The 27,639-nt window shown below is 34.5% G+C and overlaps 1 protein-coding gene across 2 annotated transcripts in view; it reads left to right on the top strand.

The window, feature by feature from the left end:
• Positions 1-27,639, top strand: part of LOC149804950 (activin receptor type-1-like) — a 47,629-nt gene that overhangs the window by 7,186 nt on the left and 12,804 nt on the right. For both annotated transcript variants that reach the window (XM_089946181.1, XM_089946173.1), the window contains exons 2-6: positions 2,056-2,144; positions 7,083-7,218; positions 21,259-21,455; positions 24,614-24,710; positions 26,636-27,256. In XM_089946181.1, the coding sequence (XP_089802307.1) occupies positions 2,073-2,144; positions 7,083-7,218; positions 21,259-21,455; positions 24,614-24,710; positions 26,636-27,256 (1,123 nt within the window). In that variant the 5' untranslated portion in view covers positions 2,056-2,072. The remainder of the gene's footprint in view (positions 1-2,055; positions 2,145-7,082; positions 7,219-21,258; positions 21,456-24,613; positions 24,711-26,635; positions 27,257-27,639) is intronic.

Here is a 27,639-nt window from a genome sequence, read left to right as displayed (position 1 = left end):
GATTAAATCCGGAGGTATCGGACTTCACAAAAGTGCCTCCGATCTGTCGGCAAACCTTTTACAACAGCCTCATCCGTATGTTCGGTGTCGGGCACCATAAGTATCGAAATATTGAAGCAATCCTGACTACCTGTCAACTTATATTCTTATAAAGTGTATTTGCACATATCATTAATGCTGGAGATAATGTGCAATCTCCTTTTATTGTTAAGGGAATCTTCATGTTGAAAAGTAGTGCGACTATTTCCAATGCAAATAATAGTAAATGTAGTAACAGTCTTTGATATAATACCCTTGCATAAAAGAAAAGCAATTTGATAAAATATGTAAATCGTATAAAAATGATTTGTTTAAATATGTATCATCTGGGTAAAGATTTTTGAAGCCCAGTGTGTACATGATAGGATTGTAAACTGTTATTACTTATCTTCTATTTTGCGAGAGAAATAGGCAATTGTATCTATTTTTCTCCCGGATTAAGGTAATACTCATGTAAGTTCATAATTTGTCGTTACCAGTGTGATGAAACGGTTCATCATCAGTGATGAATCTTCGTATAATTTATTGTGAAATTATTGCTATTTTTGTCGGTTGAAATCGCGCGCCATTTTTACTAATGTGTGTATTGGGCGCTCGGCTTCTCAATAGGAGGCGTTCAGGTTAATCTTTCCGAATTCTTTCATATTTTGTAAAATTCGTGAAATCTATGTCATGAATTTCCCGAGTGTGTTCCCAAAACCTATAAATAGGGGTGAGATCCGCCTGTTTTGGCAGTTGTAGTTCTACTGGACTCCAGTAAAGGTCTCAAGACCAGGCAAAACAAAATTATCTAGTCATCTCAGCAGATAATTTCAAGCATTAATAGCAAGGTAGACTAGTTACTACCGACGCATTAAATTTAGTACTCATAATGGCTACTATTTCTCTGAAATTGTTTCAACTTTTATTTCCTCTTTATATCAGATAAAATTTCCCGTTGAGGGATTTAGCTGACGACACTGTCACTGTGTCGTCATCAACACAGTCGTCTGCTATCCATTGGAAATTTAGTCCTGTCATTATCGAATTTCCTACTCAGTTTCATGTATCTGTTTGAAATCACAAATTTCCACCCATTTTATTGTGGTCGTGTCATTTGGATGTCGAAATAATATAGCCGACACAACGACACTTTGTTATTACAAAACGACACACAGTGTCGCATTCAACTCAAGCGACACACTATAAACATCTGTTCTGAAAATTGGCAAATATTATATTTTACGTGATCTTGTGAGAAAACACATACAAACCTGGAAGTCATATAATAAACTGCGTTGACTATATTTGTTTTGTTTTGTGCTTTGTCATCTAAATAAGAACTTTGATGGTGAACTACAATACACTGCACAGATCTAGTAACCGAATAAAGCGTGAGCTGTCCATCTATGCCATTTTATTTGACCTTGACCCGTGACAGGTTACAGTATATTATGTCAAATATCAACAATGTTGATAAAGCTAGCAAAACGTTTGCCGGTGTTTACTTCACGTGCACTAAAGCGCTCTCCGTTACGGATCACTGCCATCTCACCTCTGTCTGCGTGGGTTCGAGTCTCGGATTCAGCCAATGTGGGTATGTGAGAAAGCTTGCCAGTAGCTTCTCGTGGGTCGGTGGTTCTTTCCGCGGTTTTCCCGGGTTCTTCCTCCACCATTAATACTGGCCGCCATGTATAGCCTATCGTGTGCCGAAAAATGGCGTTAAACTCTACAACAACAACAACAACAACAACTACTACTTCACGTGCAAAACTGGAAATTTCACTGAATATCATCTAATGATTGTAGCATATTATCTCGTCTGAAAAACGGATATGAGGACCACGTGGATTGCACCTTTAGTACATTACTCTGTTGTACATTGTTACACAATACATCTATAATTCTTGAGAAAAGAGAGATCTATATTCATGTCTTGCCTTTGTCTCAATTTACGATTTTGCTCAGGAACGATGCTTGAATTTTATTTTATTAAGATTAAGATTTAAATCAGTCTTATCTTCTTATAATACACAGATTGCATCCGATCCCAGATGGCTAAAAACCTGACGAAGTGTTCCTGTTCCCACTCTTGTATTAATAACACTTGTGCGACAAAGTTTAAAGTAAGTAATTAATCATTACATTTTATAACAGCTCATACGTGAAACACTTCATTAAAACTAACCTTTCATAAATAAAAAATATTGCACTACTGGTCATAATATGGATTCTGGTACCAAGAATCGTCTTCCCATTTAGTGGGATAGAGTGAGGGTTCGGTTACTTACGATGTTTTTATTACCTAGAAATGTGAGAAATGCATCAAAAGAAAACAATAGTGAATATAGTGCTTACATTATTTTTTGGCACCTAAGAGACAAAAACATCAAAACAAACGTTACATGATTCAAAAGAAGATGATAAATTGATTTGTTGAGGCCACCGGTGGAATATGCTTAATGTCATGCTCGTGTTGTTCACTTCAGGCCTGCGTTTTCATGCCATTTACGCGCAGTCACGGTCACTGGTGAAGGCACATTGTAGTATTTATATCGTTTGGGATAAGAATGCTTTGGGACATGCGTTTCTAACAATCGGGTATGCATTACATATATAATGAATGCGCTTCATTTAAATGATCATTAAATATGAAACAGAAACCGACGGATGAATACGCTTAAATGGTCTCCATGACTACATTTCTGTCCCAAAGTCGGTCCATTTGTCAAACGATATCTTATTTTTATAATGAAATTGTAATATTCATTAAAGTCTAAAAACGTTTTAGTTTGATTTTTGTAATTCTTGTTCGTAAAACGTTCTTTATATTTTTGTCATTGTAATCATTTGTTTTATACACAGATGGTTTTGAATACAGCATACGTATGAATTTAAACAATTCTTCACTCCTATTAGTGTACATCTAATTTTAATGTAGATTTTGTACTTTAATTTCTTACCATATGACCCATTTTTACTTCGATTTTCCTCCTTTCTGAAAAACAAAATCATCTTGCAGATTAATATAAGGGACATTCGTTTTATTTTGTGCTAGCCTGTTTCATTTTAAAGAACACTGTATTTGGAAATATTATATTTATCTATAATATTTGCAAGGCATCTAAATATGTATGGGTATTGTTTGCCGTGAAGTATTTCAACCTTATATTTTTCCTTGTTCTCTTCAATCTTTCAAAAGATTAAAAACTGTCCTCATTATAAGAGTATTGCATTTCAGAATTGTTTTCATAGAACGGTAAAAAATTATTATAAATTTCATTGACTTGGTCAACTCTTAATTGTTTAGACTTCCTTACATTTATAATTGTTTCAAAGGGATTAATTATATTAGTGACCGTTTGATCACAGAATGGTACACTCCGTGCATATTTATTGACATTGTCAGTAACGTTTAGCAAATATTTATATTTTTATTTAATTTACATATGAACTAGATCAGCTCATGATATCAGTCATAATGCGGCGTTGAGGGAAATTACTAATTATTGGTTTAGATAACTCCTCAACTAGTTGCCAAGTTCCCTTAGGTACGCTTAACAACATTTTCACTTTTCCTAGCCCCAATATTGTTTTTTACGTCAGTCTTATCAGTTTTCTCTGTGATCTCTTTTCGAACATGCTGATTAAGTTCATACAACATCTGACTCTCATCGTATTAATTTGCTATCCGGAATTTTGACATAGCAATAATACCGGATCTCGCATATTCTATCAAGCTGATTAATACGTGTCGTTTCTGGATTGAGTGGCTCACTTCCTGGTGCACACTACAGGTATCCTCCTCGTCACATAAGACCTTTCTTTGGCAGCGTTGACATGATTACCTTATGCATGGTCAGTTAATCGCCTATAATTGATGAGAGAAATCATGATGTTTTCCTGTACTGCATACTATACAACTGACTCATAACATTCCTGTTATTTTTGTTTTTATGCTATAATTTTATGATTCATACCAGTTTCACTTTTTACACCTACATGCAATACATGTTATATAAATATATTACATAACTTATATATTGTTTCAATAATTTTTATTACAATTTTGGTCCGTTAACTTTAATAATATTTTAATTAGCTGCTTCGTTTTATAATAGTAGATTTTATAACACTCATATAATATCTACACATTATCAAATCAATATAAATATAAATAATTGGCTTTTCTGGCTTTGTCTGATATACCTTTCGAAAATATTGCGAAATGCAGGACACATGAATCCAAATATTCAGTATTATAATATCTAGGATCATAATGAATGGCAAACCAGTGTGTTCCATCGCCCTCAAAATGCTATTCATGTTAATAACCATGCATTTGTTTAATTCTATATTTTACAGTAATATATCTTGCTAAAACAGTCTCTAAAGTCGTTGATTTTTTTTCCATATTTTTTTCAGTCTGTAAATTTGTTAAATTTTAAGTCTACCTGTTCCTTTTTTTAAAATCAATTGGCTGAATCTCTTTGAACATCGTAAGTGTCTGGCAATGTTCTTTTCCGACGCATACCTAATATATAAGGTAATAAACTTCCAGCAAAACCAGCCAACAATGGACCTATATTCCCCATGCTTGTTTGTTTTATCTTAATTGTGTGGGTCGAAGTCGTGGATAATAGCTGTGATTCTCTGCTTCACCTAGCATAGTACTATTTATTTGCTCTTTTGCTAATCTCAGTTTGTCACTGCCATGGTATTATGATACTGTAATGAGTATTGTTGTGATGTATATTTCGATGTGATAAACTCTACCCGGATTCAATCTATGGCAACTTGTATTGTTGTATTTTATTACTTCTTTCTTCATCGTCTTTTACCAATACCAGATTCCTGGTTTATGGCATTGTATGCCCCTCCATAAACAGCTTGAGATGCTACGGATAATCCTAATGTTTGAAGAACGTTTCCTAGTATATGCAATATTATCAGAACAATTGTTGGTCAGATGAATTCTTGTTAGCTTGTACACAAAATCAAATTTGTTTCTTTTGCAGTAACTTTTTTAATAAAGGTTTCCTTGAATAAATTATTCCTTTTTGCAGCCACAAAATTGTCTTGATTATGATGTTATTTTCTTGGCTGAAAAATGCCTTTCAAATACACCTTCATCAGAATCATGGTCAATATTTAGCATTGTACATCTTTTCTGGCATGTTACCACAGAGCTTGACTTAGTCAGTTTTGCTAGTTTTTAATATCTGTTATTTTACGTGGCTTTTTTATTTTGTTTTAGTTGTTGATCTAGCGGCTCACCAGCTGGCATCATCGCATCTAACTGACTTTGTACCATTTTTATATATGGCTAATATAAGAGCGGTTTCTTGGCGGCTTTTTCTTTAAATTTAGGATTGAATGTTTTCCTTATCACTCCAGTATCGGCATCAGGAAGTCTGTTAATAGATTTAGTGTTAACAAGTATAAGTTTAGCAAACTTATGTAAAAGAATAGATTGTTGTTCTTCAGGTATACGATATTGTTTTAATTCATTTTCTGCCTGTATTTGAGTTGTTGATTTCATGTGAGGTTGTGACTTCTAATGGTTGTAAAAAAAAAAAAAGATGAAGTAACATGAGGTATAGACGACGTATGTTCTGTTAATCTCCTTTAACTTCCTTTCAAAATATTTTGATTGGCTTAAAAAATGTTTGATTGATTGAACCACTGTGTCTGCAACGTGTCGCAGTTTAAAAATAACTTAAATTTTGATCTTTCATTTTCTTTATGTTCCAAGCTATTTTGCAATGATCTTTCTGTATTTCCTCATGCTAGTAGCTGTTTCAGACTCATTTCCTACATTGCATGTTACATAATATTTTATTGCAACATAATGTAACAAAATGCGAAGTAACATCATATTGCCCTGTAAAAATGATTAAAACCTTTGCGGTATATCTTGGCGGTATTTATTGATATTTAATAAAATACAATTACTTGTTTATATTGATGAGTTGTTGTTTGTCAGCATCCCCTGAATAATGATGATCTCAAATTTGATGTATTTATTCATTTTATAAAACATTTGTGGTTTCGGCAAATATATTGTGGCACATCATGATGAGGCTGAGTTCAATATATAAAATTAAACATTTTATTACGACCCTAGCCAAAATACTCTTTAACTGTATTCATATCAGTGTTTTCAATTTTATATTATCCAACACGGTTGTTGTTGTTTGGGTCTTCGCCAAATTCTTATTGGAATAATATCTTCGGCACTTAGTATAGTTACAATTATTGGTCTGCTTCTTCTGCAATTGTATCAAACGATTCTTCCGGTATGACATATTCTGGTGGGGTATTCTTGGACGTACATGAAGTAATTTCATCATAATTACGATATTTCGGTAGTAGGTTCGGTAGTAATTTTTGTCCTTCCTCATTCCGAGGCCACAAACATAAGGTAATGCAATCAGGCAACAAAAATGGTGCTTTGCATTGTTTTCTTCTTTGTTTTCAACGTCACAGTTGATTCCCTCCATAATACAGAGATATTAGTGACTAAACTTCGACGTATACACATTTTTAAGTTCATTCAGTGTCTCAGACGACAAAGGCAAATAATTAATGTCGTTCACTTTCCATGGTCTGATACGTTTGGGTATATGGACACAAAAGGTCTGTATAGTTAGTTTGACAACTAATTTTCATTACTGTTTACTTTACATGAGTGAGAAGTTTGGTTCCAGCGTCACACTTTTGGTTTCAAGAAAGCATGCCCTGGATGTTTCAAGAACATGTTCTTTGTTTAAAAGATGGGTCTAATAAGCTGAATTCGTTGCTTTTCCCGAACATGTACGTTTTGTTATTTTGGTCAGGTGGAGCGGGGTAGGTGACGGCCAATTTGAAAAGTTACAATTGCTACATTACTATGTTAAACTTTCTGTAATGCTCGCAAACTTTTCCCCAATACAAATGTATGATAAAGCTTGTACGCAATAGTTACAAATAGTGCATTATATACTATACTTAGTTAAGTGACATAATGTGCTTAATTAAAGACAAAGAGATTATAACTTCCAATCCAATCATTTACTTCTCAGTGTTATGCCGAGCTCAATCGAACAACGGGAACGAGAAAACTTGGATGTGACACGATTGACGTTCATTGCCGGAAGTGGGACAATGTGCAATGCTGCGACTACGCCGATTTCTGCAATAGTAATATCAGATTTGCAGGTAAAATTATCATTATATACCCCTTACACTTGACGAGATATATTTTTTTAGCTTTTGTGGAAACCGCAGCGAGCATAAACATTGCATGTACTGATTTTTTTTATTTATATAGAACTTGCAAAAATCATGCAACCCGTATAGAATCAAAATGTATCCCCATTGTTAAGCCCATTGATACCAGTAGCTGTTATTCGAAATGAGCCCAGCAAACTATCCTTTGTAAAAGAAAATATTGATTATTGTTGCAAAGTTTAAACATTTTATTTACTTATTTTGTCATTAAATCTGAAATTTTAGCTAAATCCTCTCAATACTTTTGGTGTTATCAAAGCGCAAAGTTACTATGTAATTTCTACACTCTGCTTTGTGGAACTCTGACAGTTCTTGCTCGTATATGTTTACCCGTAATAGTGTGCAACAGTGTAGAGTAACCTTTCACGCCAGGCAACAGCTGGAGGCCATTGTATTGGTTATAGAGTTAGCGATTGAAATGTGATATGATTGGCTGACAAGTTAAAAGTATTAACTCCAGACAACCATCAAACGCTAGCACCGCGGGGGAAAATATAGTCAAATTACTGCAGCAATGTCGTAAATTTCAAAAGCATGCTTGCCATACGTTTATACTTATTGTATCGATATGTCTTTAGGTTTAGAAGTATGAATACTCTAATTACTTGCATTTGAAAGCGGGCACTTACTATGTCCATCGATTCACACCGTACATGAAACAATTATAAACAGCAAGATAATATGCCTGGAGACAAGTTGATTTCAGCTTGAATTTATTCCACTAATGGTAGAACATAGACATTTGTCCACTTGCAGAAGCACATGTCAAAAAGACAACGCAGATATATAATTAAATAATGTTCAAAAATCGCTAAATAGTTAATGAATTTTCAATTTAATAGTACTATTTTATAAAAAAGTAGAAAGAAATAAAAGAATGATCGCAGGTTATTGAAGTGTTGAAAGATTCATTGAAAGATTCATTTAGCATTATTTTATAAGCTTTAAAAAGAGCAGATACAATTAAATTAGTACCATTCATCTTGCATCATAAATTAAACTGAAAATATTGATAAATTATGTTATTCTTTAAAGACGAAAAGAGGATTTGTAAAGAAATTCCAAAATGATTAAAATTTAAATTTCGTGAAGTAAAAATAATGCTTATAATGTAACAAGGAAATTTAAACGGAAATTAATTTACTAAGATCGTGGAATAAGGATGAGTTAAGCTACTAATTTATTTTGCAGTTCATCAAAGGCTTCTGTAAACTGTTCCATCAGTTCAAATGTCTTAAACCTTTTTTTGCCACTTTTGAAACACCTTTCTTTATCATTCTCTCCGTCCTTCTGTACTGCATTATTCAACACCCTTTAAACTCATGGTAATAGAATGACGTGTAAAGTTCGCAGGAGTTGTATTCTGTAATATATTACTGATTTTCTCCATAGTGACGTAATTGTTTTAGAACAATTCCATTTCTGTACTTATCGGAAACCGATTAGGCAATTAATTTTGACATATCGTATCCTACTATATACAAACGAATTTGCAGTTCGTAGTCATGGTTTCCGCCATGTATAATTTCAGGTATTTTTGCAAGTGAGTCAGTAGAACAATTATACAGTGTATCTGAAAGTCAGGTGATATTGAAAAGTAATTTAATGTCCTGAACGAACTAGATAGCAATGTATCTTTACATGCATTTGACAATGCAGTAATCATTCAGCAGATTACTACTGACGTATGATATGATGATGGAGTTCACAAGCCTTCTGCTCCGTTTATTTATTGCTGCACTTCTAGAATCACCTCGCGCCTTCATCTCGAATGAAGCAAAGTAATTCGACATAATTAATATGCTTGCAGTTCTTTTTTGTATTGTCATAAGCACATTTTCCCCTGAATTTACCAATAAAATTCAATCTCTATGAAAGTGACTTCCTCGTTAAAACACAACTTTCTGACCGATATAATACATGTCAAATATTCGCGTTTATATAGGTAATTAAAGTCATAGTTTAAGATTTGACAAAGTGACGACTTCGCTTTTGAGTTCCATCAATAGTGAACAGCAAATCCGCAAATCTAATAAGTTATGGCGGTTTTCAAACTTATTTAGGTACGATGGTATAAAATAGGTGAATCTGTATACATATTCGAGATACTACGGCTGCTACCATAGAACCTGGTGACCCAACATAAACATGACTGTGAGGAAGACCTACATGCAAGAGGAAGAAATGCTTCATGTGGAACATAGAGAAAGATGAAATAGCAGACATTACAACAAATAAAACGGAGCTAGTCGCTTCCAACCTATGAAAAATATTGAACGTCAAATTGTTAAAAACAGGTGAGCTAGAGAGATCGAATAAAAAACTGGAGAGAGATTGTAGAAAGAAATCGGAAGGTAATCTGAAGAAGGTAAGCTGGAGATGAAGTAAGGTAAACTGGAATTTGTGTAGTTTGAGCTGGAGTAACCTATTTTGTCAAATTCATCGAAGGCTTTTGACGAAAATGGGCGTTTGTATTGCGAAATTGAAATTGCTAAACTGAGAAAGATCTGGGTACATTTCGTCTATTAATAGTCGTTAGTCCACTTTTCCGCTTGATAATACACTAATTTTCAGCATAAGATGTAATTGTAACGAATTTAATTTCTTAATCGCATTCTATTTTGTCTTCGATTTATTCCCCATTGTCCTTTTCTTTCTTCTTTTATTATTTTCCTCTAAACAACAAGAGAAAACATGTATCTTTATAAATCGTTCTTATTGTGAGTTGAAACGTTCTTTATAATACACGGATTCCCAAAGATGTTACTCATAACACCATGCCTTGAACAGATGTAATCGTAGAGTTGTACTTTTGCTTTCTGCTACATTTCCATAATTTGAGGAATCCTGTTCATGAAAATTAGTTTAATATCGTTTCGTGTCTTGGAACATTTTGGGAAAACTTTGATATTTAGAGGGCATACATTTGGATGTTTTCTTGTTTGAATTTGACATTTCTAGCTCTAGAATTTGTTGACCCTTTTTTCTCGTTGTTTCGCACATTTGATTTCTAATACTGACAAATGTCATTATTTCTAGGGAAAAAATTCAAAATTTGTTCCTTCGCTTCTTCCATTTTAGAAAAATAACGTTGATATTTAGCAAATGAAAACATTATTTCCGTCCATTATAATTTCATAGTTCTTTGTTCTTGTTTTCTCGCATATTTGATATTTTAACATTCTGGGAGGTCTTTCATATCTTGATAGTAACACTTTATTTGCGTGTTTGCCAGAATTTTAGTTTTGTTTCCTAAAATATTTTCAGTCCTTGTTCTGATTTGTTCTTATTTTCCCCGCAAATTTGATTTTTGACAGTTAAATATTTGCTAGCTGAAACGTTTTAATTCGTCTTTTTTTCCTCATTACAGTTTGGAAAAATCTTGGTGTTTAGATAGAAAACAACTTTACATTTGTTTGGTTTACGTTTGCTGAGTCTTTCTTTTCTCCTCGTATATTTTATTTTTCAACTCTGAAGAATGTCAATAATTTTTGTGAATTTATTCTTTTGAGAATTTTCGACATTATACGCCGAATCATGCAATGTATTTCAATAGTTATTCCAGATTCCCATATTGTCGATTTTCTATTTTTCGCTCTTGCAAACTTCTTAGCCCATTTAAGGCACATTTTACATTTCATCCAAGCATCAATCCTTTCTTGAATTCATCAGCCTATTTTAACTGATAGCATTTCTTACAGTGAATTGTATTATTTTTTAAGGATGTTTCTTCATGTGTATCAGCATAGGTCTGTTGAGGGTTGTCTTGTTCCACACTTTAACTTTCCTGAAAATATTGGATAGAGAGAGAGAGTGTCATTGTTTCCTTGAACCAAGAAATGATTCTTCCGTACGTTTTCTTTCATCCAGAATAATGTATTTGTTATGCTAGAGATTCGTCAAATAAATATTTCTTCGCATATTCGAATTCATATTCTAATCAACAAAGACAGCTTGAAAGTATAAACCTATTTCAAATAGTCTAGTTAAAGGTTATTGAGACTTTAATGACTACGTAAGAATCTGTAAGTAATAAAATGACACATTTATAAGTACTTGAAAGTCACTAGGACACACTTTGGAATATGAATAGCAACTGAGGGAGTCATTGATAAATACCTTGTATTTGGAATGTTAATAACTCATGTAATTGTATAGCAACTTTATTAAGCCTCACATAATATTTGGAACAAGACTGCTTAAACTATAGTGACGGCAGGTTATAGATTACCTTGATCTATCTTGAATATTTTTTTTATCTCATAATCGTTAAGAGCGTTCGTCCATTTCAATATATTTCAGTTTGTTAACCCCACTCCGTTCTTGCCAGGTCACTTTTGTAACTTTAATAAATTTATCAAAATACAAAGGGGTACGATAGAACTCGCCATCTCTGTATTAGTAGAGTATTTAGTGACCCAAGCATAATGTTAAAATTCCTTAGATCCTGATTGAAATCTTTGTAATGTTAAATTCTATGACCCACAGAAAATTCGACCTCACGCCCCCCCCCCCATGCCCTCTAAAAAAAACAACAACAAAAACAACCACGGAAACTCACATTATGATCAATATCAGATCCCCTAATTAAATCCACCCTTTAAAAAACAAAGCATACATAAATAGAAAATCCATTTTCCGGGTTGAATCTAATTATGCAAATTCTAGCAATCGGTACGTAGATCATGTAAGCCAGACTTTCTGAATATGCGCAATTAACGTCCCCACAATGCCTTTCTATGGAAGCACAACTATTAGGCTCAATTTTATACCCTCTGTTCTTATACAAAACATGGGAAACAAAAAGTCATCGTGTGAAAAGCGTGGGCATTTGTGATAAAGAGCCATTAAAGTAGCTTATTGTATCTTTTCTTATCTTATCTTTTTTATAAATATTTTTTTTTAATTTCATTTTATTTTATTTGGATTTTTGATATACTGATGAACAGATGCATGAAATCAAAGTTCATGTATGATTTCTTGACTCCCATATATGAAGTGATACAGTTAGTAAATTTCACTATGGTTCTGTGAAGATTTTAACTTACAGTTTCCTGATAGAATTATCAGCCATTCCCTTACCCCTACACAACTGATTTTCGATTAATGCGGCTCGTCCTCTCCAGCTCACCCCATATTGCTCAATCTCTTAATCTTCTCTCCAGCTTAACCAACAATCACTCTAGCTAACCAAATGATCTCTCTAGGATGCCTTTTTAATCTCACCCTAGACCTCTCTAGCATACCCTGCGATCTCTCCATCATTTGTTCTCCAGTTGACCTTAAGATCTATCTAGCTCGCAAAATCATCACTCTAAGAAGCGCTACTTTAGCTCCAGCTCAAAGTACAATCCCTCCAGATATTGTTTTCTCCCGTTCAAGCCGATTGTGAGAGAATCATACGAGCCCTTGATGACCTCTGCACAAATATTCCGAAACTGATCCCACATGTGGTCGGCGGCATGCCAGGTCCAGTAAATGATTACAAGTCTGAACGCGTCAACCCCAGGAAATATCATCAACATTTTACAGTTGTCCCGGATCAATTTATGCACGTGTGCGTATCGTTTTGCAACATAGATCATATCTGCGTTTTATACCGGCCACTGAAAAATGTTCCCGGTGGGTTGTCTTGTCAGTCAGGCATCACATCGCCGTATACGGCAAGTTTATTACTCTCACGGTCAAGGTCGTCAATCATGGTGATTCATCGATCGTGGAAATGAACTGAATGGTGGACGACGAAGCTCTTCCGTGAAATCGTTGAGTATATCATAATACGACTGGTCATCCTCGGGTGGTGCTATCACGTACAAACTTTCCCCCGTTAACCATTGCATGGCCAATTTCAGCTGTTTCCTGTCGCAGCATATAGGTTTGAAATGCGTAAGGGGGCTAAACTAGACATATCCAATATAGTCACCGATATGTTCCTCTGGAGCTGATAACGTGGTCGTGGCTAGTAATTTGGAAACTAGTAATATCCACACCCTACAAACATGTATACAGTAAATGGGCATGAGCTAAATGCCTCTGTGCATTCATCACACGCATTGGGTCGCGCTGCTGTTGTATGAGACTTGTCATTAGCTCATAACTTTGAAACTGTGAAGATTCCCACCTTATAGCCGTTAATATTTCAACTGAATATGAAAAGATAAATATTTATTTGCAGTGATGAAACATTGTCTTCTGAGTCAGGCCAGGCCGCTCGTGGCGTAATTTGGAAACGTCGGGATATGCGCCGGTAGCGTTTTTAATAAAAATATAAATTAGGCTTTTATGTATCTCACTCTGACAAATTGTGCATTATCATACTTTGAATTCGATGTTTACAAAAGTAACAAACGACCAGTGTGAAAACTAATACTGCCCACATGTTTCTTAAGTATACGAATACGGAACTACTCTGACATGTTCACTTCAGACACCATTTAGCTACACTTACAAGCGATACATTACTTTTGATCTGGTATACAATTTAGATTAAACAAATATTTTCTAAAAATGCTGTACATATGCACTAAATACAACTTGCTGCTCGAATGATACGTATAATTCAAACTTAGGTATTAAGAAATTTTAAAACGTTTTCAAAACGTTTTTAACTCAAATATACACATTATACTGTGCATATAATAAGTATGAACGATAATAAAATACTGTTGACAAAACAAATATGAAACTTTTCCATTCATTTTGACAGATAGAAAACTCGTCAATTCACTAATGAAAATGATAGCGTGAGACTATGCTGACGACATGAACTTTTATCGCTTTAATATTTACATACGAGATATGAATTTATAGAACTGTGCTATTTCCAACATGGAAACGAATAATAAGAAAGGAAAACACCGTTCAACAACAACTGTGCGGATATGATACCACGTCATTGACATAAGGTTCGAGCTAAGTTCGGAATATCATAAATTGACACCTCATATGATCAGCTTGGTCTTGCATGGCTTCCTACATCTTACACCACTGGCTGCAATTAAAATCACCGGAAATCAGCTGGAAATATACACAGCTGAATTATGCAACACACGAGCTAGAACCATCAGGCGTGTTCTGGTACAAACGTAACTAGACATCGAGGGTTCAATGCAATACTGCTGTAACTAAGTTTTTCCAGTTTTACATAAGGAAAAAGTAAAGCAGCCATGTGAGGAAATCTTGTATTTATTAATTAAGTATAACAACCCATTCATAATTGCTTATTTTGTCAAATATGTGTATTCATAACTCCTTACCTGAATGCACGTGGATAGTTAACTACATGATTAACATACATTAATAAGTAATATTTTTACCCCATGTTTCTTCCACCCATATGCAATATCACAGCTATTTTCTGTTATTCCCATTTTACCTTAACTACATATCTCTGTTGTATTTGTTCAATGCTACATTCTTTCCATTTTCATTATGCTGGTTAATTTTATTGAAATAGGGTGCTCTACAATTCTGCAATACTGCTATGCAACTGTACATTATGAATCTAGCAATACATGTTTGCAGTTCTGTTATGCAACTGTAGCATTATGGGACTAGCCCTACATTTGTGCAGTACTGTTATGCAACTGTAGCATTATGGGACTAGCCCTACATGTTTGCAGTTCTGTTATGCAACTGTAGTATTATGGCCCTAGCCCTACATTTTTGCAGTACTGTTATGCAACTGTAGCATTATGGGACTAGCCCTACATTTTTGCAATATTGTTATGCAACTGTAGCATAATCTACCTAGCCCTACATTTTAGCAGTATTGTTATGCAACTGTAGCATTATGGACCTAGCCTTACATTTTTGCAGTACTGTTATGCAGCTGTAGCATTATGGGACTAGCCCTACATTTTTGCAGTACTGTTATGCAAATGTAGCAATATGGGACTAGCCCTACATTTTAGCAATATTGTTATGCAACTGTAGCATTATGGGAATAGCCCTACATTTTAACAATAGTGTTATGCAACTGTAGCATTATGGACCTAGCCCTACATTTTAGCAATACTGTTATGCAACTGTAGCATCATGGACCTAGCCCTACATTTTTACAATATTGTTATGCAACTGTAGCATTATGGGTCTTGCCTTACATTTTTGCAGTACTGTTATGCAACTGTAGTATTATGGACCTAGACATACATTTTTGCAGTACTGTTATACAACTGTAGCATTATGGGAGCAAGCCCTAACTCTGTAGCTGGTGGAGAAGAAGGAGCTCCTCCGTCAAGAGACAAAAGTGAGAAGGGTTTGATTAATATTGATATGTGCTTGTCTTGTTTAGTAAATAAAAGAAATTTCACGATTGCCTGGAATGATCGTGGGGTGATGATTGCCTATCAGTACTGGACAAATTGGACCAAGATTTGCTGTAAATGTGAAAAGTAGCGGCTTTAAGTAGCGCGATCATTCGACTAGCCGAACATTGATGACATGCCCAGTCACATGACACAGTGAGGTCAAAGAAGGAACTCAGTAAGAAAATCTATCAACGCACTGCATATATATATATATATATATATATATATATATATATATATATATATATTCATTCTAGCAATCTAGTCATGCTGATTTTATTGATCTTGTTGATACTGTTGTATTGAGTCCAATGTAACACTGATATGTATAGGAAAGCACTTTAAGTGTAGTCATTTTGAAATAAATACAAACGAGTGTTATTATCGTTCGTGGACTCCCTCCTCTGAGATCCACGCTTTTGGTTTTTGAGTGGTTATGGAAAATATACAGACAGAGCGGGGTTATTATTCTCGCACGATATCTTTTTGGAAAATAAAGAAGGTTTCGATGATCTGACTTTATGTACTCGATACTATAACGTTTAATCTTTAAAGTGCTAGAGTCAGTCTAGACATTTAGAAACCTTGTAAGAAACCACTGAAACACTTTTTGCATTTCGTTTTTCCGTATCTTCGCTTTTCTCCGTTGCGTTTATAACATTTTACATCTGTTTAATAAGAAATCCACAAATGTATTCTGTCTAATAGGGGGACCATGCATTAGACACGTTTTTAAATTTGTTATTGAACAATTATGATTGTATAATTTTATTTCAGCAATTTAATCTAAATAACTACTATATATCAATATAAAGTTTTTTTACAAATGGAATATTCAAAACCCGTTGATCTACATCCTGTGAAAGGTGCACGATCATAAATATGGTGCAAGATTTATTCCTATATCAACTGAGCATTTTTCTTTTAAAAATTGAAATACTCTGACGGGGGGTATTAAGATTTATGTTAAGTCTTTCAGTACAAATACTTTTTAAACCTGAGTAAGCTGAAAACTTTTGATGTTTGCCTTTATCTAAACTCATTAATATTTTGCATTAAAATGTCTTTTCTCGTTCATTCAAGGTTTCTCTGAAATCATCGTGTATGTCATCGTTGTAGTGCTCTCAACCCTTGAGTATTTGGTGAAGACATTGTCACTGTCAAAGTGTATTCGTAACCATGGTTGTATTTTTGTACGCTTGCATGTTACCAAATTACTGCCAGCCGCATACCACCCGCGTAATTACATGCATTTTTAGAGAAATCTTTTTCGTGCTTACAAGCGTATTGTGTAAATAGATTGTCCAGTTAACCGTTTGCGTTTCGATTCAGCGTATTTAATTATCGTGTTCAACTTATTTTGTTCTCACGATTGATATGCGAAAGCAGCTGACCCTTCAAGTTCTTGTTAAATATGTTTCAAATACTATTTGGCAGCCATATAAAACCGCACAAAACATCAAACAATATCCTTTGCTTGATAAATTGTCATTTGGTTATATCAACAAAACGACAGAACAGACAACCACAATAAGAACTGTTATTTTTAGCAATTTTTGACGTTCGTCAGTCCTTTCTAGATATCAGTAATTTCGTATGTGTGTTAATTTTTGCCATGGTTAAATATAAAAGAACATCATATAATGAGTCTTCATGTTTTGCTTTAAAATGAACTTTGTTTTACTTATATATTCTATCTCTTTTTTCCTCGAATCGTTGTAGACTGACCTTATGCAATTTAAAAGATTTGCAAATTGTACAATAAATGTGCCTGTATATTCACCTGTACCCGTCTCCACATAACATGCATAATTTATTCCTTTTATAGATTGCGTTGCTTTTATTATCTGTCAAAGATGCTGGTTCTTACTGCGCTAAAGTCAGAACTGAATTTAAGCAGTAACCGTGCATCTCTTCTGAAATATTAAAGAATACTTTTTTAGGTTTAAAATCGACAATTAAAACATTTTTGTTCTCGTGCATGCTGTTCACTGACACCACTTGAAATTCTATTAAAGCTGATATCAAGATTGCTGTTTGTGTGTTGAAAACATGAACTATTTATGTCACCTTTATTGCAATCTAACTTAGTGTTATTATATATTTTCTATACAACTGTGTTAGCTGTTATTTCTATTATTATGAATAGATACCCTCTGGTCTTACAATAATTTCTTAATTGTACTCGGTGTGACGTTCTGTCGTATTGGGGTGGGGTTCTCCCAATATAATTTAATTAAATTAAATTGAAAGTTCCACCCTGGCTCGTTTGGTTAGAAAGTTAAATTAGTGATGATGTAGATTTACAGCTCTGAGCCCCCAGTCAGCAATGCCGACGGTTAAATTATAGAGAACACGAAGATGAAATTCAATCAATAACAATTTAATAAATGTGATAATTTAAAACGATAACTTCCAATCACTCGTCTTTCCCTCGACCAAGTGACAGCCTAATTCATCCCGTGATTTACAGTGTGAGTTCGATTTTCCCCCTGTCCTTGCATCTACTCATCTATTTCTTCCCGCTGATTCCTTCCTTCTTTCCGTTCCTCTAACTCCTCCTTTGTCTGTTTCCCTCTCTACTATCTCCTCCTCCAACTTCGCTTCAGACTTCACTTCACCTTTCTTCTCTCCTTTCTTCTCCTTTCCTCCGTCTCTCTATCCGAGACTACGGGACCAAACTTTAACTGGTCTGTCCCTCAAAGCTTCCTGTGAAAAACCACAAGGCGTTAACAAATGTTTTATCGAACCTCACCTCACACTATAACGACAATTAACCATCAGATAGCTGTCACTGTTTCGGCCACGCATGCATACACATCGAAATTCCCACACACTTCTTGCAGGGTAAACAATGGCGTAATAACACAGTATCAGCGAATTGTTATACAGACATCAATACATTGCGTCACGTCAGTATATACACATATATATTTAATCTCATCGTACTACAATCTGACAAAATCAGACGCATGTCTGTGCATTACAAATATTCAACAATGGCAAAATCTATGATCATATGAACATATGTGTTAGTCTACTATAAAATACCCACATAGTAAATTACAATATTAACTCTTACGACGGCTGGCAAGCTATATAATTCATTACAAAGGATTATGGACGTTTCGCCCCAGGACATTTCGCCTCACTTCAATGGACATTTCGCCCCATTTCAATGGACATTTCGCCCCACATGGTATATGGACGTTTCGCCCCATGGACGTTTCGGCCCAGGACATTTCGCCCCACATCAATGGAAATATCGGACATTTCTAGAAATTCACAAGCATTACACCATTGTCTTCATTTTACTTTAGGGGCCTACCGTTAAGATTTAATTTCATGCCCCATAATCCCATCACTCTCATCTATTTCAATACAATGTATTTTCCCAATTTTTACATGTAGTAGTCTCCCTTTAAAATCTTTACCCTCTTCTATTCTCTGCCATTTGATTCCTGGACATTGTTCGATCTATTGATTTACGTGATATTAAAACAACTAGTACCAAGAAAAGGAAAGACTGCAAGTCATGGAGCCACTGATAGATTTCCATGCAAACACGTGCACGAGCTTCTATACCAAACGATCTGTCGGACAATGCACTTGAAGAATCGTAATTTTTATCCTAAAACTCAGATTTTGATATACTAAGATCAAACGTTGTTTATTTATATGCCATTGTTTTTGTTATTAGTGAACGCCATAACATATGTGCTAAATTGTAATTTCCTTGTCATAAAAGCTTACACGACTTACTCACCCTGGTTGCAGCTTAATTACCTTGATACCACATTAGTAGATTATTTAAATATGAAGATCAAAGAAGTTACCCGGCTGTAATTAAGTCCTATTAACACTTGCTGGGAGCAATAGTGAACGCCAGAACATTTTTTTTCTTTATGGCACCAGACAGATGCACCCCTACTTATAAAAAAAATAAAGTTGTTTTATATGTGTATATTTTCCAAAATTTTGTCGGGGTATTTATGTATTTCCCTAGTGTAATCTATAGGCATGTTCATCTATGTCCGGTTTTTGTCACTTTACTCGAAATCCCTCCCCATAATTTCAAGTTGACCATGGCTAGAGGAAGGGACAGCCACTAAATCAAATTATCCAAGTTTTATTATTATATTTTCTGATTGGATACAATCTATCCAATGATAATTTGTCATTGTTTTATTATTTTAAATTTAAATTGGGATTTTTATTTTAAATTTAATTTGGAATTTGGGCAAATAAAGGGTGGATTGTATTTAAACGACAAATAAATCATATTGTTTTGTATGATTCATGATGTGTTTCGTTTCTCGCATTACCATTATACTGAGACAGGCTGTACTCGAGTGAGGGTGCATACTTTATTTAATTGTACTTCTCCCGACTGGAGCAGGCCGTCTCTTTAACTATTTAGATTAATGCCAAACGATTCAGATCACAAGGGACACTTAATTATATTTTTGATCATTTTAAAGTAAAATGAAGAACGTAGTGTAATGCTGATGAATTTCTATAAATGTCCGATATTTCCATCAATGTGGGGCGAAATGTCCTGGGCCGAAACGTCCATGGGGCGAAACGTCCTTGTACCATGTGGGGCGAAATGTCCATTGAAATGGGGCGAAATGTCCATTGAAGTGGGGCGAAATGTCTTGGGCCGAAACATCCATGGGGCGAAACGTCCAGGTACCTTTACAAATATCAACTCATTTCTTCAAAATATGCAAACATATTAACAAAACAAAGTAATTCTTCGTACTACGATTCTAGTAATAATAAAGTATACATACGACCTACAATTAAAATGCAGTCGCGTTCCACAAAGACCGAACAAATATCTACTGACCTTTTGAAGCTTTCTGTACTTAGACCTTCCTGCTCTAAGATTTTCCCGCCAATAACGAATGGCTATTCGGAGTTACGCTAACCTCTTCTCTGGGTAATTTCTCTCAGCGAACTAACTTTTGCCGGAAAACGCAGGGATATCATTCTACCCAAATCAAGGTCTCCCCCCTATCTCGATTCTGATTGGGTGGCGCTGTGCCCCTGTCCAATCGTCTTAGCGGCCAGTTCAACCTGTCTGTCTGTTTGCAGGGGAAAGAAGTTAGGACACTCCCACTTCTTCAGGCAATTTCTTTTGATCTTGGAAACATTTCGACACTTAGGTGATAATTGGCTGTCTGTGACTTTGCAACTCCGATGTCCGGTCCTTCGATTCTAGCCACAACAATCTTACGTAACGGATTAGTGCTAGCCTTCGGCAATGTTCGACATCAAACAATGACCCGTCAGAATTACCTTGATTATACATGTTTCAAACTGGGCTACTCTGGGTCGGGGTAAACATGACACTCGGAATGGTATTTCAGTTTCTATAAAATAATACCATAGAGTAATTCAATAGTTCTTTAAATGTGCATGAGTGGATATATATTACAATATGTAATATTAAAATTTATCAGTGGAACATGCTCTTTTTTATTTGACCAAGCAGGACAGGTGTAACTTATTTTCAATTTACATGTGTTGTAGAATTCTCGATGTCTACTTACCAAAAAGAGGCTTTGACCAGCATTGTAGAAATACATTTTATAATGAATGACTTTGTAAATGCAGAATTCTTACTTTTGAATCATTACGAATATTTTTCTAGAAACGAATGGCATAACGCAGACAGGAAAGGCCGGCCATGGCTCAAAAACTCTCGTTATTTCCGCAACAGCGCCAGTATCCGTGTTCATTGTTATTGGTATTCTTCTAGTGGCGGGAATGGCCTTCTGTAAATGGAGACAAGTCCGTGAAAAGAGAAGAGCAGAAAAGGAACGTCAAAGGATGCTCAATGACTATAAGGTTCGTGAAGTAACAAATACACCATTTTTTTTTCTTTTGGGCATCTTCTATTAGTTTGACATACCTTCTAATTTTGATATACATCCAGGTATACACACATACTTTATGCGTGAGTGCATGTTTTTTCTTCCATGAACCCTTAAAGTTAGCAGAAGATTTTGTAATAGAATCACATTCTATTTTTGTGTAATGCACCATCTACAAATCTCATTTTGCAATATTTATTTCTATTTCCAGAAAGTAAAAGAATTAATTACACTTAAATAATACACACAAGTGTTCAATGTTTCGTTGTTTGCTGCATTTTGTGAATAGTAATGTAGATTAGGATAACAGGAGATTGCTAGCTTAGATAAAGCAACCGTTCCGTTATATTCGTTGAGAATAAAACGATAGCGTATGCATGTATGTATGCTTGTATGTATGTGTGTGTGTGTATATATGTATGTATGTCCTTAAACTAAGTAGCAGAAAAAGCAAAACCAACAAGTTTTGTAAAATCAAAAAAAAATTCTAATTCTCTGAATTAAAAATTGAAACTTTAAGAGGAGCTTATAGTATTATGAATTAAATCCCAAATAATCCCAAACGTTCGATCACGAGTCCAATAATATAGGGAGTTCCGAATAAATTCTAAGAATCCTGAATCTGCTGATGTGCAAATAGTCTTCATGTATCACATTGATATTATTTAGAATGTCTTCGAATGAATTCATAACAGTCCCAAAAAAGTGTTAATCAAGGCAATGAGCACTGTGTAATTCCAATGAATAATTTAAATAAAATATTTATCTCAAATTATATCTGAAAACAACTAAACGTGATTCCACTAGACTGAGATTAAAATAGGAATAAATAACTTTCTTTACAACACACTTATATAAAAAACCTAAGACAATAAAATTACCAGGATGTGTGTTGGTTCGAAGTTTGCTTCCAGAAGATCCTGAGTTTCTATTTATGAAAGAACACCACTAAACCTTGAGCTGATATACCAGTAAATCACATAAAATTACCAAAATGACAAAACAGGTACACACCAAACGTCTATCCTCAATCATGGAGAAGGTCAAGCACACAGTGCAAGTCAAATATATATGACAACTCCCTTCATAAATAAGAAAGATGCATACAATGTCTTGCTCATATTACTAAAAGATGTATATGATATTATAACAAAAATTACATAGGAATGATTCATGATGTATGACACAAAATATTCGTGAAACAATGTAGTACTTCTATACAACAGAGCGAGCAACACCAATCAGTTTATTTTTCCCCTTCATGTACCTAATGTCAATGTTGTATTTTTGCAACATTAAACTCCATCTAAATAATATCTGATTTTCTTTGTTTGTAATTTTCTTAATGAATGTAAAGGGGTTATTGTTACTAACATCAAATAAGTGGAGAATGAGCTCAACTAATTTATACTTCAAAATGTTGCAAAGCCAAACTCAAAGACAATCATTTCCATGTTGATTGTAGAATAATTTCTCTGGTGATTGTTAACTTTATTAGAAAAATAGCACTCTGGATGATCTACACCATTTTCGTCTTCTTGAATCAATAATTTACTAACCCCTGCATCACTTGCATCAACATATATTGTAAATACTTGACTGACATCTGGAGCTGAAAGAACTGGTGCACTCTTATGTATGGCCTTTAATTTTCAAAAGCCTCCTTACAGTTGTCAGACTAATTAGTCTTGCAATTCCTATTCAACAAAACATCAGGGGTTCATCAATTATGTTTAAATGTGCGCAGAATGTCCAATAATATCTAGCCATATCCAAAATTCGCATACGTGGCTTTTTACTAACTTGCAAGGGGAATACATAACGGAGAATATTGTATTATAAAAGGAATTCTATGTATCTCTTTCATACATTCTGCTGAGTTTAAACCACCGTTCTGAGTAAGAATACGAGTTTTATTCAATGCAGAAACAATTACGTACATAAAGTAATTCCTAATTTTGAAATATGTTGGGGTTTTTTTTTGGGGGGGGGGTCCAAAGAATTTCGTTACTGACAATTGCTCAAAATGATACGTCGGTATCTTTTCGCCATGTTGTAAGGTATACCGTTTTCACATTACCTGGAATGAAAAGATAAACATTCCACACTCTGGTGGATTTTAGCTTCTTTGACGTGAATATTTGCACAGGCAGTAGTGTCAGATTTTTCATGACAGATGCAAAGCGAGACATGTGTACTGGATGCAAAGCGAGACATGTGTGATCGATGCAAAGCGAGACATGTGTATTGGATGCAATATTAGCAAAAAATAATTCTGGGGTGATACGTATTTAGGCGATCAATAAACCATTGCAGTTCTACTTCTGAATGGTTTCGGGTCATAAAGATATAATCAAGCAATCTTAACCACACAAACGAATTAAAATCCTGATATCATTATCATTATATAATGCATCATATTCAATTGTATAAACATTTAATACATTTCAAAAGTCATTTATTTCTTTCAACCTTCTTTGTGACTGAAGAATAATATAGTAAGTATGAAACTAGCCGCATAATTGTATCGGTGGTTGTGTTTTTATATACAAATTCCTATCTGTCTCTGTTTGTCCGTCTGTCTCGCACTTTATACATACATACACATACATACATACATGCATGCATACATGTGTGTGTGTGTGTGTATAACCATAACGTTATCATACAAGATACAGAATCTTAATTTTACTTCACTCTGACTGTTTATGTTTGCGTGTGGACACCATATTATCATAGTTATCATACAAGGTAGAGAATCTTAATTTTACTTCATTCTGTGTATGTTGTGTGTCTATATGTCTGTGTGTCTGTATATAAAGAGAGAGAGAGAGTTCTTGAACAAAGAAACAAACATGAAGATGGTTGTAGGCTTCATTATATGTACATGAAGCCTACGACCATCTTCATTTTAGCTTTTATTTTTGTTTCTTTGTTCACGAACTCTTTCACACCCGTGAGAAACATACTTATATATTGATCGCACAGGTATTATGTTTCTGAATAAAATTCAGTACACTTCTAACCTTGATTATGTTGACAATATCAAACAAATTGTTAATTTTACTTCATATATATATATATATATATATATATATATATAACTGATTTCTGTTACATATCCTATCTTAGTTATATCTAGAGTCCGTATCGTCTGGTACAAGCTCTGGGCTTCCGTTGCTGGTGCAGCGAACCCTGGCGAATGAGATCACATTGCTGAAACGCATTGGTAAGAATTTTATTCATCTTAATTAGTATCATCGGTCAATTACGCAAAATCCTCAGCTTAGATAGTCGTAATCAGCAATATTTTATTTATGTATCAGCCAGAACTTTGTTGCAAAATGGAATAATTTACATTTATATTTATGCAAGAAAAGAAAAGAAAGAAGAAAATTATATATATATATATATATATATATATATATATATATATATATATATATATATATATATATATATATATATATATATATATAATAATTGAAGAAGAAAAAAAAAAGACTTTCAAACTCCAAGTTGCTGCATCCACCTAATTACAACAATGTAATATTTTCAATTAGAGGCTTTAGAGTAACTACATAGTAACGTTCCCTCGACCAGGTAGTTGCTTGGTAGTTACTGGATGCGAACTTTAAAGTCTTCTGGTGATGATTGTGCTCATTTAAAAGGATTTCATGATACTTAATAGACCTGTTTTAGCAGATGAATATCTTCGCAAATGATATTGGGCCGGGGGAACTGGTAGGCTATGTTCCAATCTCTGGGTTAATAAATGCACACAAATTATTCAGATGGTTTCTCCCAGGGACAATGTGATCAAAGAGTGCACTTGAGCATTTTACCAAACATTATGATTAAATTTTAAATACAGCTTGTTATAAACAATCATTAAAATTTATGTTACTGAATGAACCAAAGCAACTTCGCTTGATAAATAACATTGCCGATTAGGTACACAAAACAATGGACATAATTTACACCAACTTACACAACACTGCAATTGGTTTCGCTGCAATCAAAACAATATCCTACGCAATCAAGATTGAGAAATAGTTATATTTATAAAGTGCAACATTAATTACAGTGAATTAAAGATTTTTGCGATACATTAAACGTCGCAAGGAGTATTTCAGTATTCCAAAAGCAATAAGGTAATGAAAACGAACGATGGAACATCGAGTCCACCTAAAGTGAGGTTGACTTTCAGTCCACAGTCTTTGATATCTAACTGTTTTAGCAACTATTTTATTGGAGAATAAACTTTTCGCAATGAAATAGTATATCGTACATAGTGATGTATACGAACAATTTAAATATTTCATAGATAGACATTTTGAAGGTCGCCTCGATCTTGAAACCGACTATTTTTGCATTAAAATGATACACATGTTAACACAGCTTCTAATGTTGAATGGTGACTGAATTTTTCAATGTTCGTTGTCTCATGCAATTAAACTAAAACCATGCGAAATCTTATAACATCGTAGCAATTAAAATTCTTGTTCCTAGGTTGTACATTTTGTTTGATTTTCAAAGTGTCCATAGTGCAAGTTTGTATGTGCAACAAACTGTTTGAGACTGTAACCCAATTAAAACTTTTCCATTTTCTGTATAATTTGATGTTTTGAATTATTATGCTGAAGCTAATGTCCTTCTACACTCCACTTGTTGCAAGCTTTAACATAGTTGACAAACTTAGACCTTACAAAATGTTTCGCACCGTAGCTGTTAATGTCACCATATGCTTACATGGAATCGTTCATCACAACATGTATTTGCAAAGATTTATTGCTTAGTATGATATGCATTTTTCACCCAATCGCCACCACCAATAAACCTCTTCCAAAAATAGATGCTTATACATATCTGGTGGGGAATTGCTTGACACACAATTTTGACAGACAACATCGTACTTGTTTCGACTATAGTTTTTGTGAAACAGAACTATATACAAATGATATTTCTAATAATCTTAATTCATTTTATCCATAACATACCACTAATGAAAACATTTTTTTTGCCCTGGGATGCGTCGTTTCGCAACGTCTTTTTTCTGCCTTTATATGTATTTTATATTTCTTTTGTGGGATACCTCAACTTACTCTGTACTTGAAAGCTATTTGTTTGACATACTACATTATCTTATTTTAGGAAGAGGCAGATACGGAGAGGTGTGGATGGGTAGGTACCATAATGAAGACATAGCTGTGAAAGTGTATTCTTCAAAAGACGAGATCGGTTGGCGTCGAGAAACGGAGATATACAATTCCTATCAAATTCGTCATGACAATATCCTTACCTATTACGCCTCAGATGTCTGCAGCAGGCAGTCTTTTACTCAGCTTTGGCTAGTAGTGCAGTACTATAAAGATGGATCTCTCTATAGTTTTCTCCAGTCCAACTCTGTCACGTACCGCCAGATGGCGATCATGTGCCACTCAATTGCAGCGGGACTCGTGTACCTTCACCAAGATGTTGTTGGAAGTCCCGGTAAACCCGCCATTGTGCACAGAGATATGAAATCAAAGAACGTTTTGGTCAAGGGTGATCTCACCTGCTGTATATGTGACCTTGAACATGCGATGGCCTACACAATGAACTGGGACTTCAGGGAGGAGGGTGTAAATATTAAAGTGGGTACCAGGAGGTACATGTCACCAGAATTGCTGGATTCGACAATACGTACGACGTCATTTAGTTCCTTTAAGGCTGCTGACATGTATTCTTTCAGCCTTGTGATGTGGGAGATAGTGATGAGGTGCATTGTCTCAGGTACGTAAGTAAAAGTCTCCTTTGTTGATACATCCCTACAATAATGATTTGCTTTATATTCTTTATTACGTTAGAGATGTTCAATCAAGCTTAGTTTCGTTTAGTTTAGTGTAAGCATTTTATATTGCCTTTATAAAACAAAGAACTCGGACACATATTTGCAAAACTTGTCCTTTTTCAACAGAGAACAGAATATTGCAAACCATAATATATGGTATTTGGCCATGAAGCAAACAACCAGCTTCGTGCAAGATGATCACTGCAAATGTTATCTTGTAATATCCCTAGACGCTTTCTTCCAGCGCTTAGAGAACAAAAGACTGCAAAGTTCTCATTATGCTTCTTCTTGTTCCATTATCACTTCGAAAATTATTTTCCGATAG

The sequence above is a fragment of the Sinohyriopsis cumingii genome, chromosome 2 (assembly GCF_028554795.1).
Source record: "Sinohyriopsis cumingii isolate HCF-2022 chromosome 2, ASM2855479v2, whole genome shotgun sequence".
Lineage (NCBI taxonomy): Eukaryota > Metazoa > Mollusca > Bivalvia > Unionida > Unionidae > Sinohyriopsis > Sinohyriopsis cumingii.
Note: the sequence above shows the minus strand (reverse complement) of the source record. Positions and strands in the feature narration are given on the sequence as shown.